Source organism: Brassica napus, chromosome A3, assembly GCF_020379485.1.
Source record: "Brassica napus cultivar Da-Ae chromosome A3, Da-Ae, whole genome shotgun sequence".
NCBI lineage: Eukaryota > Viridiplantae > Streptophyta > Magnoliopsida > Brassicales > Brassicaceae > Brassica > Brassica napus.
Window position 1 is genome coordinate 13120806 of NC_063436.1, and position 19892 is coordinate 13140697.

The 19892-nt window shown below is 29.2% G+C and overlaps 2 protein-coding genes across 2 annotated transcripts; one reads left to right on the plus strand and one right to left on the minus strand.

Annotated features, from left to right (window-relative positions):
* Nucleotides 1–6738: 6738 nt before the first annotated feature.
* Nucleotides 6739–7939, minus strand: LOC106438820 (nascent polypeptide-associated complex subunit alpha-like protein 4). Its single transcript, XM_013880106.3, has 4 exons — nucleotides 7774–7939; nucleotides 7610–7694; nucleotides 7328–7452; nucleotides 6739–7247 (listed from the first exon to the last, which is right to left on the minus strand). The coding sequence occupies exons 1-4, from the start codon at nucleotides 7837–7839 to the stop codon at nucleotides 6897–6899; spliced, it is 627 nt and encodes a 208-aa protein (XP_013735560.2). The 5' UTR covers nucleotides 7840–7939; the 3' UTR covers nucleotides 6739–6896.
* Nucleotides 7940–11388: 3449 nt separating this feature from the next.
* Nucleotides 11389–12984, plus strand: LOC106438818 (protein DMR6-LIKE OXYGENASE 2-like). The gene is made up of 3 exons (XM_013880104.3): nucleotides 11389–11686; nucleotides 11998–12567; nucleotides 12642–12984. The coding sequence occupies exons 1-3, from the start codon at nucleotides 11459–11461 to the stop codon at nucleotides 12897–12899; spliced, it is 1056 nt and encodes a 351-aa protein (XP_013735558.2). The 5' UTR covers nucleotides 11389–11458; the 3' UTR covers nucleotides 12900–12984.
* The last annotated feature ends 6908 nt before the right edge of the window (nucleotides 12985–19892 follow it).

A 19892-nucleotide genomic window follows, 5' to 3' on the forward strand; every position in this document is an offset into this window, starting at 1 on the left:
GTAATAAAAAAATAGCCAAGTAAATGAAAAGAAGATTATAGTTGTACTTGACTACATGCAAGAAAGCGAAAAAAATGAAATTTTCACAAATACGTCATTCATAGTACCATTTTTCATGTTTACATTAACCACTTTTTTTTTTTTTTTAAAAATTTACATTAACCACTTTTATCCTCATTTTTAATGAAGGGTAAAAGACACTTATACTTTTAGAATTAACTAATCTAGACTTATGATTTAGAGTTGAGGTTGGTTGGCATAAAGTTTTTGGAATGTGAAATTTAGGATTCTAATAAATATATAAATAAATACTTAAAAATATAAAAAAAATTAAAAATAGTTTCAAACATAATTTTCGATTTTCAAAAAGAAATTTTTGAAAAAAAAATTTGAAAAAAAAAATCAAAAAGATATTATAAAAAAGTTCAAATTTGAAAAAGTATAATTAGAAAACATAAAAAAAATTATGTTTATTTATTTATTTAAATAATAATTTATTATATATATAGAGAACAAGGGTATAAGAATCTTTTGGCACTTAATGAAGAAAATATTTTTGAAAACATTCCTTTAGTGATGATAAAGATGAAAAGTGGTACCATGAAAGTGGTAAACATAAAATTTCCCAAAAAAAAACATCATAATTTCCTTGGAAATCGCTATTTGCATAACTGCAAGGAAATTTTTTCTCTCGCAAATTGTTACTTAAAAATTAAAAACGTTTGCAAATTGTTTGCAACTTTGCGAGGAAATGAAATATTTTGCGAATTTCTTAGGAATTTATTCCCTTACAAAATTTGCGAGGGAAATGGTTCCTCGTAAATGTGTGAGGACATTGTAAAAATATGAATCCTCTAAATTTTAATAGTTTTAATATTTTAAAATAATAAATATTTATATATAAATAAATTTAATTAAAAACATAATTAAAATTAAAATAAATTAGAAATATAATTCATTGCAAACAAAAAAACATAAGTTCTAAACTAAAATACAAAGAAACAATTAAATTTCTCAGAATTATCTTCAGAATCACGGTTTTCACCTTCAAAATTCGTTTAAAATTTACTAAGTCTGTTTTTCTTCTTGTGGATCATTCTTGTTGCTCGGTCCGTTTTTCTTCTTGTGGATCCTTTTAAATACTGATCGATTACGTTTAAAATCAGATGAAAAGTAGCTTGGCTAAGAATTCATATACCTAACTTTTGCAAAACTAGCATCATATCTAAAACATATCTACCATTCATCTAAACATTCATAAATATATTTTTAAATACTCTAAAATAACAATTTACGTCAAACTGAATTATACATGGTATCACACATTAGTTTAGCTGGTTGCCGGGTTTGGGTTTAACGATTTTTTGCAATTTTATTGAGTTTTTAAATAATGAGTTTTTCTTTAAACCCAAATTGGATTACGTATTAGATCACTGTGTTTGCAAATTACACCGCGGATCAATGTCAGGTTAAAAACAGTGGTAGAAACAAAATCAAGCTTTTGTAGCCAAAGTTATTTGATATGCCAAGAGGATATTTATACCTTATAAGAAATGGAGTATATGTGATGCAGTTAAACGCGTGTGAAGGATAACATTATATGTGATGCAGTTAAACGCGTGTGAAGGATAACATTTATAATACTGAAAAAGTCGTTGAAGAAGGCAGATTCAAGATAATATTTATTTGTGTATAGTTACGGCTGCAAATATATATATTTAATGTACATAAAATCTTGTTCCAAGTGTAGACATAAATTTGTATAATAGTGAATCCAAATCAACCGATTAAGCTATTTTGTCAAACATTAAAAACAAAGAAACAAAATCAAATAAACTGTTATTATTTTATTTTTTAAAGACAGACTTATAAAGTAAATAACTAGAAAACGATTCATTGAATAACTATCTACATTTTTTTTGCTAAACTGTAAATTAAATATTAATGAAAAAAAATCTAGAATTTTTTTTTAGATATGAACTATCTTGGTAAAATGAAAAAAAAACAAGATGGATCAAATTACAAAAGCTTAACAAGAACTAGATTATCTAGATTATCTCAGCCAAAGAGACATGAAAGAGCTGAAGTGCTTCCTGTCCCTCTTTGGGGATATGATGTTTCACACTTCCATATCAATACCAATGCACACTGAAGTTGCAAGGATGGAAGTTTGGTTATGCACCAAATTGTTTCTCTGCTTCCAAAGATGAAATACTACTGCTTGTGAGGCTATTTTCGCAACAGCTTCCAAAGATGAATAACTATCTACATACTCTTTGTGCTTCTGATTTTGCATTAAATTACTTTATAATGACAAAATTACTAAACATATGTCCATAGTTGATTGTATGTAGCTATGATAGTATAGCTGGTGAAACATTAATCGAAAATAAGTGATGTTTCAAAATAAGTATTGTTTTATAATTTCAATACAAATTTATTAAATTTATATTTTAATTTATTTATTTTATTGATTGAAATGTGGTTACTTGTAATAGTAATATTTTTTAATTTACTATACAAAATTAAATATTTTCTTAATTTGTGTATTCAAATATAAAACGACAATTAAAATAAAACAGAGAAAGTAGTACATAATATAGCCGATAGTATATTAGTGTGTAATATAACTAGTAAATACTATTTGCATTTCTTTTTAGGCAAGTCTATTCACTAATACTCCCTCTGTTCCTAAAAGTAGGATGTTTTATAGACTTTTGATGTTTCAATATATAAGATGTTTTCATTTTCCAAGGTAACTTTTACTTTATTAAAAAATGTGTATCCAATCATATTTTAATAGTCTATTTTGTAATTGGTTGAGTACAATTAATTTATAGTTTTAATGATATTTTCTAGACAAAAAGTAGTTTTCTTAATATGTGTGTTTCTACCTAAACATCCTATTTTCAGGAACAGAGGGAGTAGAGTAATAGTATTTTTTTTTCTTTTGCAAAAGTCATTAATAGTAGTATTAGTCTACAGAACTACTATGAATGATGTCCCAGAAAAAAAGAACTGCTATTAACACCTACGACAATTCACTCGTTTACGAGTGCAACACTGTTAAGTCCAGCAATAAACCCAAAAATGTAAATTATTAATTGCACTTCAAACAACGTACACCAGAATCAATGACCAAAGCCATTAACAAAAAAGTACAAAATTGATTGCTCTGGGATTCGAACTATAAAAAAATATACTACGAAAGAAGCTTGCAAATGTGTCTCGCCACAAGAGGCTAGCATGATTTTAGTCTTTGCACTTGGTACATATATCTTTGATAACACATCCTCAACAGTGGAATACCAATTCTCTAGCTGAAACCTCCATTCTTTACGATGAGCAACAGAAACACATATGTACTGGTTTACGTCGACGATATCCTTGTCATTGGCGGTAACCCAAACATGGTACAATACATTCTCAATTCTCTTACAGAAAAATTCTCCATCAAAGAGGCGACATACTTACACTATGTTCTTGGAACTGAAGCAACACGAACCATCTCTGGCCTACACTTGATGCTGAAGAAATACATTGTCGATCTCATTGCCAAAACACGAGTGATGCTAAGCCAATGACAAAACCGCTTCCATCAACACCGAAACCCACACTATCTAGTGGAACTCCATTAAACAATGCTTCAACATATAGATCTATTGTTGGTAGTTTCCAGTATCTCACCCTTTAAAACACGAAATCACTATTTATTAAAAATTAATGGATATAATCACCTTACTACCTTACTACCTTAGCTTTTCTAATTATAGAATACATACTAAATTCCAAAGCTTCTAAAGGATAAATTACTCGCTCAAAATCTGAATGGGAGTATTATTAGCTTTCCTTAGTGTAGTTCTGAAATTGTTTTAGGACTTATTTTTGAACGTATTTATATAGTATATTTTATACATTGATTAATTTTAATATCCGAATTCAGATTCATGGCTTCTGAATATCCAGATTTTGGATATCCGTCTATGTATTATATTATTTACAGGTATTCGGATCCAGATCTGGATCTGTAAAAAAAAAAAAAAAAAATTTAAAATACGAAGATTCTAAAAATAATATATAAATTAAATATTTATACAATATATATATATATATGTGAATAATATTATAAAAATTTAAATATTATATTATATGACTAATTTATCTATAAATATTAATATTAATATATCAAATATAAATATTTATAAAATTAAAAAAAAATAATATATAAAAATACGGATCCAAATTCGGTTTTGACGGATCCAAGATTTTATTATCTGGATTCAGATTCAGACACCCCGAATATCTTATTTTCAGAGTAGATTCAGAGCGGATCTCCGATCGAATCCGGATCCCGGATAATAAGTCACATGCCTAGCATAAGGTATGCATTGATAAAAAAATAGCATCCATTGTGCAAATTGTAAAGTAACAAACTGGTTGTAGTTCGCTGGTGATTTTGCTATCCATTCATTTCAGAGTGGTTAGGCCTTGCTACTTGTTTCATGGTGGTTTCTATCTAGGTGGGTCGTATTATGTGTTGTCCGACTTTGCCGCATTCAAAAGTTTTATGAAGATTAATAGGTCTTTAACTTGCTGGATTGTGAAGCCATGGGTTCTTTGTGATGAGAATTGTCTATCTTAGGAGAGTTGGACTCTCATCACAGTGAGAGAGGTTTAAAAGCATCTATTTTGTTCAGAGTCATACTCCATCTCTCTCACTCTCACAATCTCATGTCCTTTTTGGGTTTTTGAATTTACTTCTTACCCACATTTGTATGGGATTAGTTAATCTATAGATGCCTACTGGTATTTTTTTCGTTGAGTTTTAATTGTTGGCCAGTTTGGTCTAGACTTGTAAGAATATCTTTGATTGAATACCAAGCGTTAAAAAAAAAGTAACAAATTATTAAAAGTTTTATAAATGGTGAATTTAGTTTTGAGAAAGGATTTAATAAATGGTGAAAATTAGATAAAATATTTTCTTATTGAATGGTACTGTAAATGGTAATTACTCTATATTTGGTTGCGTCCATCAAATTATTAAGAAAATGAAAATAAAATGAAAACAACCAAGAGACAAGTTTCCCATACCAAAAGGTCAAAAACATAAAAGTCACGTAAAACATAATGATGTGTTGACTTTATCTATTTTCTCGGCCATCCAATATGGGCGTGAGAATTGAGACCCCTCGTCACCTTACATCACATTCATCCACTATTTAATCCAGTTTCACTAGCAAAAAGAGATTCCAAATTCAATTACTCAGCTGTTCATCCCTTTTCCGTATTCGCATGCATTTCAGTATTCTTACTTCTTTTTGTTGTTTCTACAAATATCAACTTTTATTGACCAATTCATGATAACAAAATTATAACATCATAAAGATTTTAATCCCACGAACAATGTCAAGATCTAGTAACACCTAGAAAAAGGATCCTATACTACTTAATCAAGACGACATTGTATTTTTCACCACTATAAAAATATATTCATCCTAAGATTTGGAATGAATCGTCTCTTAAACCACTTAATTCTACTACTAAAAATAGATAACAAAACATGTCAATAACATGGGAGACTCCTATAATGAAATTTCCATTGAAAACATAGCATCCTAGTACTAAGGAACAGACTATTAGGCACGACCAGTTGCAATAACGCTGGTAAGACGCATATTCCACATAGGAGGACTGGAAGCTATAAACAGTGGTGTGAAATGACGGTTTGAGGCAATGGCTCTATCGACAGTCCAACTGGAATCCTACAACCAAAGAAGTAACAAAGCTATCGGATTTGCCATTAGGTCTGTACTGCGAATGTAGAGTCACTAAACATGTTCAACAACAAGCTACATAACCTCTCCGAAGACCACGCGGAAGAGCATCAAATATCCTTAAATCCTCAAAATTCAAAAGTAAAATATAATAAAACATAAAAACTGAATAATGTAAGACTAAATATTTAAATTTACATAAAAATTAGCTCTATTTAAATATTTGGATGGAAAACATATAAATATTTTTAGTATTTTGAAAATTTTCTGTTATTTTTAGATATTGACTTTTGACTATGTTGATAATTTTTAGATATTTTCATATTTTTAAATATCTTATTGATATAAATTTAAAATAATTAGCATATTAAGTATATAATTGTGATTTAGGTATTTTTGGTATCCAAAATATTTTAGTTTGGATCAGATTCAGATATGGTAATGTGGATATTAAACTTTTAGATCCATCTAAGTACTTAGTCAGTTTTAGTTTGTGTTTAGTATTACATTCAAATCTACTTCGGTTCGGTTCTTCGGATCAGATATTTTACACATATTTACTTTCTTCTAATAATATAAGGCAAAATAAAATAAATGTATGAAAAATATTATGGACTTATTTAACATACATAATTACTGGACCATGTTTAAAAAAAACCAATAAAAATGGGTGAGCGTCGTGTCAATATTGTTGGGTATGTTTCAAAACTGATGTAGTTTATAACCAATAACATGTATTTTCTTATAAAAAAATTATTGGTAAATATAATAAAAATATAATATAATCGAGTGAAAAGTTTTAAGAGTTCGGTGAAAAATAATGTGATCTCTTCAGTCAGAAACTGAATTCTGTTTTTCAATTGATTTTATGAATTTTTTTTCCTTTTAAAGCTTTTATGATTTTTGATTTTTGTCGCAAAACAAACATAACTCTACAATTATATGTACTAAACTGAGTACAACATTAGAAATGAATGTCTCATGCTATAGATTTGGAATCAAGTTTGTTTATGGTTTATAGAAGAGAAAATAGCCTTTAAAGTGGCGAAACACAAACAATGTTCGAGAAATGAGACGCTTAATTTATGAAAAGAGGACAGCTGCGAGTCTCTACGACACAACCTAAGTAGTGAGTTCCATGATGGCGGAAACAATATCTCCATCATTGGCTTTAAGAGCCTTAGTGGCTTTGGCCTTCGAAACACCAGCCTGAGTCATCACGAGCTCAACATCCTTGGCTTCAACACCAGTCTCATCAACGTCATCATCTTCGTCCTCCTCTTGTGCAACCGCGGCTGCTTCAGAAGCATCAGAGTTGGGGATCATAGAAGCAACGTCCGGCATCTTGAACCTCTGAGCAGCTTGAGCTTGTAGCTGAGAGCTCATGTCATCAATCTTGGCCTCACCGAAGATGACATAGGTCTCAGAGTTGGGACTCTTGAACACATCCGGCTTCGAGATGACAAACAAAACCTGAAGGGATAAGCATCAACATACAGAATCAAGCATTGGTTTTTCAAGAAAGAGTTTGATTAAAAAAAAAACGTTATTACATTCTTTGATCTCTTGATAGTCACTCTGCTAACATCAGTGACAGGTTTCATTCCAAGTTTCAGCATAGCTTTGCGGCTTTTCTTCTCGCTTCTGCTTTGTTTAGAGCTCTCATTGTCACCAGCTCCTTAAAATTCAAATACAACACAAGTCACAACAACATAACCACAAGACTTTATATAGTATTAACAGTCTATAATCATTAATCACACACAAACGATAATACATAACGTTGTTTAATAACACATCAACAGAATGAACCAAATCGTGAAAATATATTATACCATCGACGTTGTCATCGTCATTGTCATCGTCATCGACGTCTTCGTCGCCGTCTTTCACATCCTCAACGACAACATCATCTTCCTTCTGCTCCATACACAGATGAAACAATCGTCATATGACCAAGAATAGAAACACAAGAGAGAGGAAGGGAAGGGGAACGAACCTCGAGCTTCATTTGCTCTTTGATGGCTTCCTCAATCTTAACTTCTTCAACAACAGGGCCAGGCATCTTCTTCTTATCTTCTTCCAACAAACCCTTCTAGAATAGCGCAGCGAAAACCTTAACACCTTTTCAGTGGCGACGAATAAATACGAAGTCTAGTATTTGTGGGCCTACCCTATAACTAGCCCATTTTTATCTAATGGGCCTCATTCAAGCCCGTTTTTAGAGTCTACTAGGTCTCGTCGAATCGAATAAATCGTTTCAGTGGCTAAATACGTTAGTGCAAATAATTTGCTTTTGTCACGCTGAGACAACCGGATAAAACAAACCAACCCCTAAAGTAACCTTTTTCGATTCAGTTTTTGGTACTTCGGATCATGTAGTTCCCAGTAGGCATGTGGGTTCTCGTAGTTTTGATTTCGGGTAGTTTGGTTCGACTAAAATTTAGTTAAACTGAACCGTAAAAAAGTTATATTCGGTTTTCGGGTAATTTGGTTTTAAAAAATTTTACCAAAAATTAATCAAAGTTTTTGAAAAACCAAACTAGCCGGTCACCGAAACAAAAACCAAAATTATTTATAAACCTGCCGAATCGAAGTGAACTTTTCACCGAACTAACCGAAATTTTGGTTCGGTGGGATTGATTCAGTTAAAAATCCAAGCCATAGTTCCCAGAGGCCAAAGGGTGTTCAATTCAGATTTTTGTCTGGTTTTTATTTGATTATTCAGTTTTCTAATATTTCAATTTATTAAATTAAATATTATATTAAAATCATATCTGAATGATTTAATTTGATTTACATATCATATTTTCGGTTTCCCAATTTACTATATTTATACTTTATAATTTTTGTGTATTTTCGTTTTTTCTTTCACTCTGCGTCTAGAACTCTTCTTCAATAATACAATACTCTGGAAGGATTTGTCCTTGAATTTTAGGAAATATAACCAAATTTTCTGGTGTAATAATCAGTAAATGAGATAGAGTATCTGCTCATGCTTTTTAATTTGTAAATTAATTTCGTTAACCGATGTCAACATCCGTCACGGTTCTTTTTACGAAGGTTAACATATGTTAATGGAATTAAAGCTGAAAGTTTATTTTATAGAATTTTTAGTTGAGAGTTTTTTTATGATTTATCTTTAGTTGAGGAATTTAATTATTAAAAACTTTTTGATAAAAAGATGGTTCTACTGTGAGAAAAAATTTACGTTCCAGCTGTTTTTACAACTTTACTCCACTTTAAACCAATCACAGCTAAAATCAAATATACGAAAAACGTACAAGATCAAGATGGGGTCAACTTGCTAAACGCACGTCATATCGCTTAACGTCAGGCTGCTAACGTCATCTCATTTTGCATACCATAAATATTTGACAACTTCCGAAACTGTTTATAAACTGACACGTTTATTACTCTTTGTCACATGTAAGTTAACTACATGTTAGCTAGCCCACACGGCTACACCATTGCACCGTCAAAGCCCTAATTCAATTAGACCCATTCGATTAGTAATGATATCCGTCACATCAGTATATTTTGTGTGTTTCCTGGTTTTTTTTTCTTCCGTTCATATCATATTCATTAACATTTTAGTAACTAATATAATTATATAGATAAATTCGTATAAGAAAAATATAATTAACATGAACTAGACTTTAAAAAAAAATTCTCAAAAAGACAAATGTTCCATTTGCCATATTTAAGGGTGAGCACATTTATTCGAATCCAAATAACAGAACCGAACTTTTTCGGTTCGATTTGAGTTTTGATCCTATCAATCAATTATCTTAGTGGATCCAGAACCGAACCGAAAACCGAATGGATATCCGAATATCTATAATATAATTTATATATTTATAAATATTTACTATATTTAGATTTAAAATAATCACTAATTTTAAAATACTATCTCTAAGTAAAATACGCAAAAAAAAATTAAATTACCTGAATTATCCAAATTTTTATTGAAAATCTCCAAAAAAAGTTTGATTCTTTGACTTTTAACTTGAATTAACCAAAAAACCAGACCGAATGAGATCCGAAATTCCTTCGGATATAACCGAACCAAACTTTCTAAATACCCGAACGGATCCTTAACTTCTAGAACCGAAAAAACTGAAAAAGAGCCGAGCCGAAAATCAAGCCAAAAACCAAGCCAAGAATCAAACCGAGAATCAAACCGAGAACCGAATTGAGAAACGGACCGAAAACAAGTATGTCCTAGCTATATTAATTGATTTTCTCTTCTTTTTCTCGACTAGTTCTTCTTTACTTTTTAGATATCCTTCGTTTTTTATAAAGGTATTTTCAATTTCATAGATATCCTTTTTTTTTACTAGTTAAACTCTTATATGTGGTCCTGTGGATTTGACTTTTAGTAATACAGTATAATACTTTTTTTTTTTTTTGTAACTGAAAAAAGTATACACTGGAATTGGATGATACATTTTCTATATTAATTTTGCTCTTGTTTTTGACTAGTTTTTCTTTTCCTTTAGTTTTTGATATCATTCTCTTTTTGATTTGTTGAAATCTTCTGTGTCGTAAACAGTCACTCCTCTCCGTAAATAAAACGTAACTAGGCCTTGCTGATATTTATTTTTAGTAATTTATTTGTGTTTGTACTAAATGTTATATTCTTATTACATAGTTTTGTAATATAACATATATGATGAAGGATAACAATTTAAAAATTACATAATTTTTTTTCTTGTTTTGGGGCTAATAATAACAAAAAAAACAAAACAAATCATTTTGTTTGTTTATAAAAGGTAGTAAATTGATTTTTGGCAATAGTAATGAAATTAATACAAACTTATGAAATATAGAATTCAATAATTGGTTTGAATTTTAGTTAAATAAAAATAAAAATAAAAACCTAAACCTCTACTTTCACTTTTTAATTTGTCATATTTATCTATCTATATTTGTAAAAGAAAAACTAATGGTAATTCTCCATTGCTTGCTATACAGGTGGATTAGCTATAGGTGAAGAAGAACACGTATATTTTTTATAGGTTATATTAAAAGAAAACTGGAGGTTATAGTTAATTGATGCCATAATATTACCGATTTTTTTTATTGTTGCTTTTTTTGGTTAAACTAAAATTAGGAAAATGTATTTATTAATCGGAAAAAGACAACATTAATTTAGGAAATGATTATTTATAATTTTAGTGGCATTTTAGTGTAAATAATTTGCAAAACTAAATAATAATTTAAATTGGTATCCTCTTTTTACTTTTTCGGTTTCATATTAAATATCACTTTAGATTTATGCACACAGATTAAAAAAACATTTAGTTTTTCATATTTTCTATATAAAAATATTATTATCCATACAACTAGTCATATTTTAACCAATAGAAAAATAAACTGAAAAATAAAATTAATAAATTATGTAATGAAATGCTAAAATAATATTTATTTTGTAACAAAAAGTTTTCTCAATAACGATATTTAATATGAAACGTATGGAGTAATAGATTAGATAGTTTCTAACTTGAAAATGTTGAACATCTCACCAAAGTAAATAAATACATATAACCGCGACGTGTCAAACAACATGCGGTGCATGTCCTTTAGATTCTCCTATATATATCACATGTGGGATTACATATGAAAACATCTCTATCTCTCAATTCAGATTTCACATCTTGACGCAATCACTTACGCCAGTCATGCAAACTTCTACAACATCCAAGCTCCTCGTGTCCGACATCGCCTCCTCCGTGGATCGCGTCCCTTCAAGCTATATCCGACAAATCTCTGACCGCCCAAATATTTCTGATGTTGACATTTCCGGCGATTCCATCCCTCTTATCGATCTCCAGGAACTTTATGGACCTAGTCGAGCCAATATTATCCACCAATTTGCTCATGCATGCTCATCTTATAGCTTCTTCCAGGTAACTCAATTATTTCACTTTCAACCTAGTTCCAGATTTGCTCTGTTTGACTCATATACTGTTCTATTGCAATGCTCTCTGTGTTTCTCTCGAGTTTACTCTGCTATATTGCAATGAACATTTGATTGCAAATTTGCAAAACACTCGCATTTTTACTAGAATTTACTCTATTTCTCTGGACTTTATTTTCTCATGCATTTACACTGGTTTAACGCAACACACGTTTGTTCTCTCTTTTATTGCATGACACTATCACTATCGTCTCTCTTGTTGTAATACGAGACAAATTGTGTTCTAACCTTTTTTGCAAGATCAAGAACCATGGAGTACCAGAAAAAACAATCGAAAGAATGATGACTGTGGCCAGAGAGTTTTTCCATCAACCAGAGAGCGAAAGAGTGAAGCATTACTCTGCGGATACAAAAAAGACGACGAGACTCTCCACAAGTTTCAACGTCGGCTCAGAGAAAGTCTCTAACTGGAGAGACTTCCTCCGACTCCATTGCCTTCCCATCGAAGATTTTATCAACGAATGGCCCTCACATCCCGTCTCATTCAGAGAAATCACAGCCGAATACGCTACAAGCGTTAGAGCCTTGGTGTTAATACTCCTTGAGGCAATCTCAGAGAGCTTAGGCCTTGAGAAAGACCGTGTGAGCAATACATTAGGCAAACACGGTCAACACATGGCCTTAAACTACTATCCTCCGTGTCCTCAACCCGATCTAACGTTCGGACTACCCGGACATAAAGATCCAAACTTGATCACTGTCCTTCTTCAAGACGAAGTCTCTGGTTTACAGGTCTTTAAAGATGGTAAATGGATCGCTGTTCATCCTATTCCCAACACTTTTATTGTCAACATGGGTGACCAAATGCAGGTACTTAATCGAAATATTTCTTATGTTCCTTTACTCTCTTTGTGCTAAGTTTATGTGGTTGTTTCTCCTCTCAGGTTATTAGCAATGACAAATACAAAAGTGTGCTACACAGAGCTGTTGTGAACAGCGACAAGGAGCGGATATCAATACCGACCTTCTACTGTCCTTCTTTTGATGCTGTGGTTGGCCCACAACAAGAGCTGATCAATGAAGAAGAAGATTCTCCAGCTATTTACAGAAGCTTTACGTATGCTGAGTATTATGAAAAGTTTTGGGACAGAGCACTTGCAACTGAGAGCTGTATTGACACGTTCAAAATTTCCAAAACCTAAGAATCTGTACTTTTCAAACGCCATGAGACTATGTTCTTTTCAGTTATTGACTCGAATTAAAAATATCGATCTGGTTGCCTTTTCATTTTACTTTGTTTAATTAGTTTCGTATGAACGTTAACTAATCTGCTTTCTAGATAAAACAAGCTCTTCTTGCAACACATTATACTCATTGAAGACGTGTAACTCAAAAGGTAGATGATAGTGTCGGTAAACTAGCTTGCAATTTCAAGAAGGATTTAAAACATATTTAAAGAGGTCAAGAGAGAGGATTCAACTTGAATCAGAATAATGAAGCTGGACATGAAGGGAAATGATGTGTCATGTTTTTCACACATTCTAACATTGTTTTCTAGAGTGTTTTTGAGTTATTATTGAGTCTTCTAGTCCTCTTTGAATTCTTTAGATGGAGATTAGGTCACTTTAGAGGAAATAAGTAATTTTCAGAGCAAACAGGCATGTTAAAATGCAGAAACATCAGAAGTTTGGAGATATATGAAAAGGTTACCATTAATTGATTGAGAAGAAATTTAGCCACAAAATAGAGAAATGAGTTAGCTTTCCAATGCTACCGATTTTAGGTCAATCTATCAGTGAAATCAAAAGTTGTGCACATTTTACTAACCATTGGTCTGTTTGGAATAAGACAATGTTCTGTAAACAGAGTAGGCAATGCAAGCATGGAGCAACTGCTTTGGTTTAAACTAAACATCAAACTAAACATATATATATTTGATTGTTGTCTTCCCTTATTGTTGAACTTAATGATGAAAATAAACTAATCGCTTAGTTAGGTTGAATCTATTCATCGGAAGTGTAATAGGTTTTCTAGAAAGAACATATCTGAGTGAGGTGTCCGTAGCCAAAAACAGTTGATGTTATGGCAACTCGTGAGCGAATAAAACCAACTCTTAATGCTAGTCTTCAATCTCTGATTCAAAGGACAGTTTAGACATTAAGATTGTTTGATAAAGTAATTGGTACCACAATTAAGGGCGGGTTGATTTGTTTTTTTTATCTCTAAACTTATTTCTCATTGTTTCCTGAATAATTTACTAGTCATGATTATTGTTTCCATGCGACTTGTCCTTAAGCTAGCACTTTGTTTAATTGTTTTACACATCATTTTCTTCCTGTGATTTAGTTACATTCTTTACATAAAACAACAACCAAACTTCTATGTCTTATAGCTCTAATACATTTGATAGAACTGTAGTGTAATCGTTAGTCTCAGTGGATTTGATCCCAAAGTGATACATCAGCATACCAATCGATTGTGGTAGTGTGCACATTAGGTCAATTGGTGTGTGTATACATATTATATCAATTTGGTGCCGCTACTGAGGACCATTTTTGTTACCTTCGTTTTGTACATTGAAGTTTAGTCTAAGTAAGAACTGCAGTTATATTCTTTATTTCTCTCTCGCATGTTTCAGATGCAGAACCAGGAGCCATCAAAACATACATGAAAGAATAGAAGTAGAGTCCAACCATCATGGGCGAAAAGATTGGCAACCGAGATGGTAATGGTCAAGTATTTGCTGCGATAGGCTTGAAAAGCAGACTCAGTTCCTCCAACGATAATAACAGCCACAACAACAACGAGTTATTGGAGATGTTGACAATGAGTTATTGGATATGTTAAGTTATAATGCATTGGCAGGATTTTCGAAGAAGTCTTTTATAAGAGATGCTCTTGAATATTTTAGACAATGGTATTCCCAGTCATGTTTCACTTTTAGCTATTGGATGTACAGTGAGAAATCATGCAGAGAGAGTCTCTTGTTTTGATAGCTTATATAATGTTGTAAATAATACATCCACTTTGTCTCCAATCTACTTAAAAGCTCTTTGTCTATTGTTTTGTTTATTCATTCAAGTTCTTGTGATTATAAACTATTTATTCGCTGTAAATCATTTATATATTAACACTATGGTTGTGCAACTTAAAGGGGAGGTTTACGTTTGTTCTTATCAATTTTGTTTATTTTGGATGATAATGATGATAGCAACTTATAGTTATTACACATAAATTTATAATAAAGTTACCCTTGACACATAATAAAGTTCAAACATATAATACTCTTAAAATCACATAAGTTCAAATTCCAAAAATATTAATACATAAGTTTAAACATCTGACATCACGAGTTTATTAAAACATGAATACACATAAATTAGCAAGAATATCTTAGAATAATTTTATATATGGAGAATATGCAAGTTTACGAAAACTGGAAGACTTATTAGTTAAAAACATTAATAAAATGAGTATTGATAATATATTTAAAATTAAGTTGTAGGTTTTAATCAAGAGCCCCAACATTGATATATGTACATGAATTAACAACAAAAACTTAAAATTTTATTTTAAATTTTAAGTTTGAGAAGTCTCATATTTAGGTTATTTTTGTAATTGCAAATTTTCAAAAGAAGAGTTTTCAAGAAATCTGCTCAATTACAGTCTTAGGAAGTCTCCTTTTGTAAATTATTGGGTTTTGATAATCCTGTTAGTTTGCAGTTTTTTTATAGAAGTCTTCTCACGGCCACATGAAGTCTCTAAAGTGTCATAAAAAGTCAACATGTGTTAGTTTTGTAATTGATCATGTTTATCTTTATATAAGAAGACTTCTTAGAAGATTTCCGAAGAACTTATTTGAAGACCAAAGGTTTAACTAAAATCTCGGAATAAAACTAGATCACACTTCATGAGAATACTTCTACGGAAGTCTGCTAATTAATTAATTTTAAAATTAAATAATATATTATAATTTTAAAATTAAATAATATATTATTTGTGTCAATTGCATAACTGTTCCAGAAGACTTCTCTAGAATTTTACTCAGAGAAAACTTCTCCAAAAATCTTCTATGAAAAAATCATTTTTTCAAAATTTTGGTCAATTACAAAACTATAGTTGCTTTTTCAGAGATTTCTCGAGAAGTATACTCGATTGTTTGTTGTAAAGAAAGTTAACAGACTTCCATAGAAGTCTTTTATGGAATACTTTACAAATAGTAAATTGCAATATTAACCTATGCATCGAAAAGAAGATTTCTACGCAAAACCAATCTGAAAAAAAATTCAAATATCATACGTAGATCAGGTGAGAGTTGATGCTTATCTTCTCCTAGAACCCAAAACTTCTTAATAAAAGATGTCCACTCGTTATTGACCATAAAAATGAAAATAAAATCATCAAAAATGCCCATAAAAATAAATTCAGTTTTATATTCTCTAGTTTTAGTTAAGCTTATATGATATTTTATTTAATAAAATACTTAAAATTAGTAAATATGTATATTATTTGATTATAAAAGGGAGTGAGTTACGGTTTATGTGCTTACACTTGCATTTTTACAGGTTATTCCGCTAAGCATACAAAAAGTTTAAAGTATTATGAAACGGGTTAAAACACATTATCACATTTCAATTATAAAAATATATATGATATTTATGTAGATAAAAGTTTAAAGTATTATGAAACGAACTCTCAAAACACAAGATGATATTTATGTGTACAAAAATTATTTAATAAAACATATTTTTAAAAATAATTTATGTGTACATAATTTATATTTAAAATTTGTGTAATATTATTAACTTTTTTTTTTGCTTTTAGTTGAATAAATTATTAAATCCTAAGGAGAATTCTGACATGCATTATGGGCATTTTTTTAATTTATATATTTAAAATTTAGAGAAAATAGTTGATTAAATAACACTTTTGAGTTCTACTGTATTTGCAAATGTTAATCTTTTCTATTTAAAATCTATAAAACGCAAATTTTTATTCTGACATGTCATATATATTTACATTTGAGCATTATAATATTTTGAAATACAAATTTCAAAAATCTATTCAAAGTGTTGTTAGGTTTCTAACCCGTGATATAAAGTGAAATCATTAATTTAAAATAAATTATAATATTTTATTTCTATAATTGTCAATATAATTTGATCAGTATTATGGCTTTTAAATATTTTAAGAGTATTTGAAAATAATTATATTTCAAAAGGTTGGTATGTATTTGTTACATTGTAATATTTTGTGAAATATATTTTTAGAATAGGTAAATTTACACAATTTTATATATTTGAAATTCATTTTATTAAACAATTATAGCATCAAAAGAGTATCTTGACAATATACATGTTAACGAATTTATTTCCAATTATATACAGTACTTTAAAGTTGTTTAATATATATTATTCATTTGTTGTCAATACTTTATAAAAATACTATAGTATAATAAATTAGAGTATCTTTTAATATTTTGAGGATAAATATGAATACACTCAGTTGTGATTCATATATCCAACATGATATCTTAGGCATTTTTAGAATTCGTAAAATATCAAAATTATTTATCTGAAGAATATTGTTTTGATTTTTTTTTCACATGATATTCTTACAATATTTTAGGTAATTGTTTTTGCAAATTTTCTTTTATATAAAATTGTTAAAATATCAAAATTATTCTGAGTGATGTATTTATCTGCTGATTTCACAAAACAAAATTGTAAAAATATGCAAGATTCTTTAGAATTTATTATTGTTAACTTATGTAATTACACGATTGTAATATCAAAATATCAAAATATTTGTCTATAATGCTATATCGATTATCAATTCATTTATATAATATATTAATTTAACGTGTTGATCATCAATCTTTTTATGTGCTTTTATACAGTTCATAAAGGGGGAAATTACATATTTACCACTTTCTTGGTACCACTTTTCATTTTTACCACCACTAATGAGACATTTTCAAAAATACATTCTTCATTAAGTGGCAAAAATTTTTTATGCCCTTGTTATTTATATATATAATAAATCATTATTTAAATAAAAGTAAAAATAAAAATAAATAAAAAAATAATAATAATAAAAAAATGTAAAAAATATAAAAAAGAAAAAAATATAAAAATATAAAAAAATAAATTTATGTTTTCGAATTATACTTTTTCAAATTTGAACTTTTTTATAAAAAAAAAATTTTGAATTTTTTTTCGAATTTTTTTTTATCTTTTTTTTCAAATTTCTTTTTGAAAAACAAAAATTATGTTTGAAACTATTTTTAAAAAAAAAATTATATATTTTTTTAGTATTTATATATTTATTAGAATTATAAATTTCACATTCCAAAAACCCTACCCCACCCCTCAACTCTAAACTCTAAGTCTAGATTAGTTAACCCTAAGAGTATAATTGTATTTTACCTTTCATTAAAAGTGAGGGTAAAAGTGGTTAGTGTAAACATTAAAAGTAGTACTATGAATGTGGTATTTGTGGCAATTTCCCTTCATAAAGTGTATAAAGACTGTAATGATTCGTATTATTGATTTATAAAGTCACAGTGACCATATTTCACAAGTTTGTTATTCCTGTATTAATCATTATAATACAATTATATGTAACAATGTATATTAAATGAAATCTCATTTTTTCAACTGCAAAAATGTTAGGATTCTCTTGATTATAAAATGGAAAATAGATATACTAATGTATTTTGTAATGTCACACACTTAAGGTTAGTCAAAAAAAAGTCACAGAGTTAAGGTATTTTGTAAATGTTTTTCGCTAATGAGATGTTTTTAATGAATATGCGATAAGAATCAAAATAACTTTGAGGGGGTTATTGAAAGATGAATTTGTGTAGAGTTTATGAATTTTGAGAGTTGATAGAATTTAAAAAGTTATGTGGATTGTGAAAATTTATATATATTGACTTATGAAATTTGATCATAAATTTTTTAAATTGATATAGATTTTCATGAATTTGTATTACCTATTTTCTATCATTTTTTCTAAAATAAATATATAATCTATTTATTTTCTAAATCATATAGTATGATTATTTATTTTTTGCTTTCAAATTAAAAAAGAAAATAGTACTGATACATAGAAAATTGAACAATTTTCTTAAATAGCCATTTTAAAGATTTTGTCATAAAAAGAGCATTAAAAAAGAAAATGCCCAAAAGAAATTTCATTAAAAAGGTAAAAGATTATTTTACCCCTTGATGTATAGATGTATAAGTAATAAAAAAAATAAAAAAAAAAGTTTTTTTATATAATTTCGGATTATATGATTCCAAATTCAAACATTTTTATAAATTTTACAATTTTTCTATTTTACAAAAAAAATATTTTTTCTCAAATTTTCTTTTTGAAATTCGAAAATGTTTTTTGAAACTATATAAAAATATTTTAAAATTATTAAGATTGTAAATGTAATGTAAAAGTAAAATATTTTTAAAAACATAATATTTTTAAAAATAATTATTCAAAAATATAAAAGTATATAAATGTAAGGAATTATAGTTTTGAACATATAATTTGGATTTAAGGTGCAATAGATATTTGGTAAGAATAATTATTTTGTTTTCTAGTATTTTTATCACAAGGATTTTGAAAAGTTAAAAAAAAGGGATTTTTGCAAAATTGACCTATAACTTAAAGTCAAACACAAAACTAACCTCCTTTTTTTTTGAAAATTGGTTTTGCCCTATTCACCCCACAAGTTCATATAATTTACGAAAATGCCATCAATTTTTTTTTTTTTTTTCGAAAATGACATTTTTACTCTCTCACCCTCGTCATCTTCAAGTAATTACAAGATTGCCATTGTTATCAATACCACAACCACTATGAACAACCAATTTGAAGCTCTTAATGCTCCCAAAATCGATTTACCCTTCTTTTTTTTCCATTCTTGTGAACTAAACACAACATATCTCTCACTTTCTCTCCACAATGAGCTAAAAAAACCCAAGATTTTGATTCTAAAATTTTTATGGTTCATAGAGTCATAGAAACTAACGATTATGGGTGGGTGACTTCCGTTTGTGATTCTGTGTGCTTGGAGAAGCCTTATGTATGCTAAGGAACTTATCTCACCAATTTAAGGTATGACATCGAGTTTTTTTCCAGATCTGTTCGTCAGACGACTTCCAAGTAAGTCGTCTGGCTGTAGACGACTTACC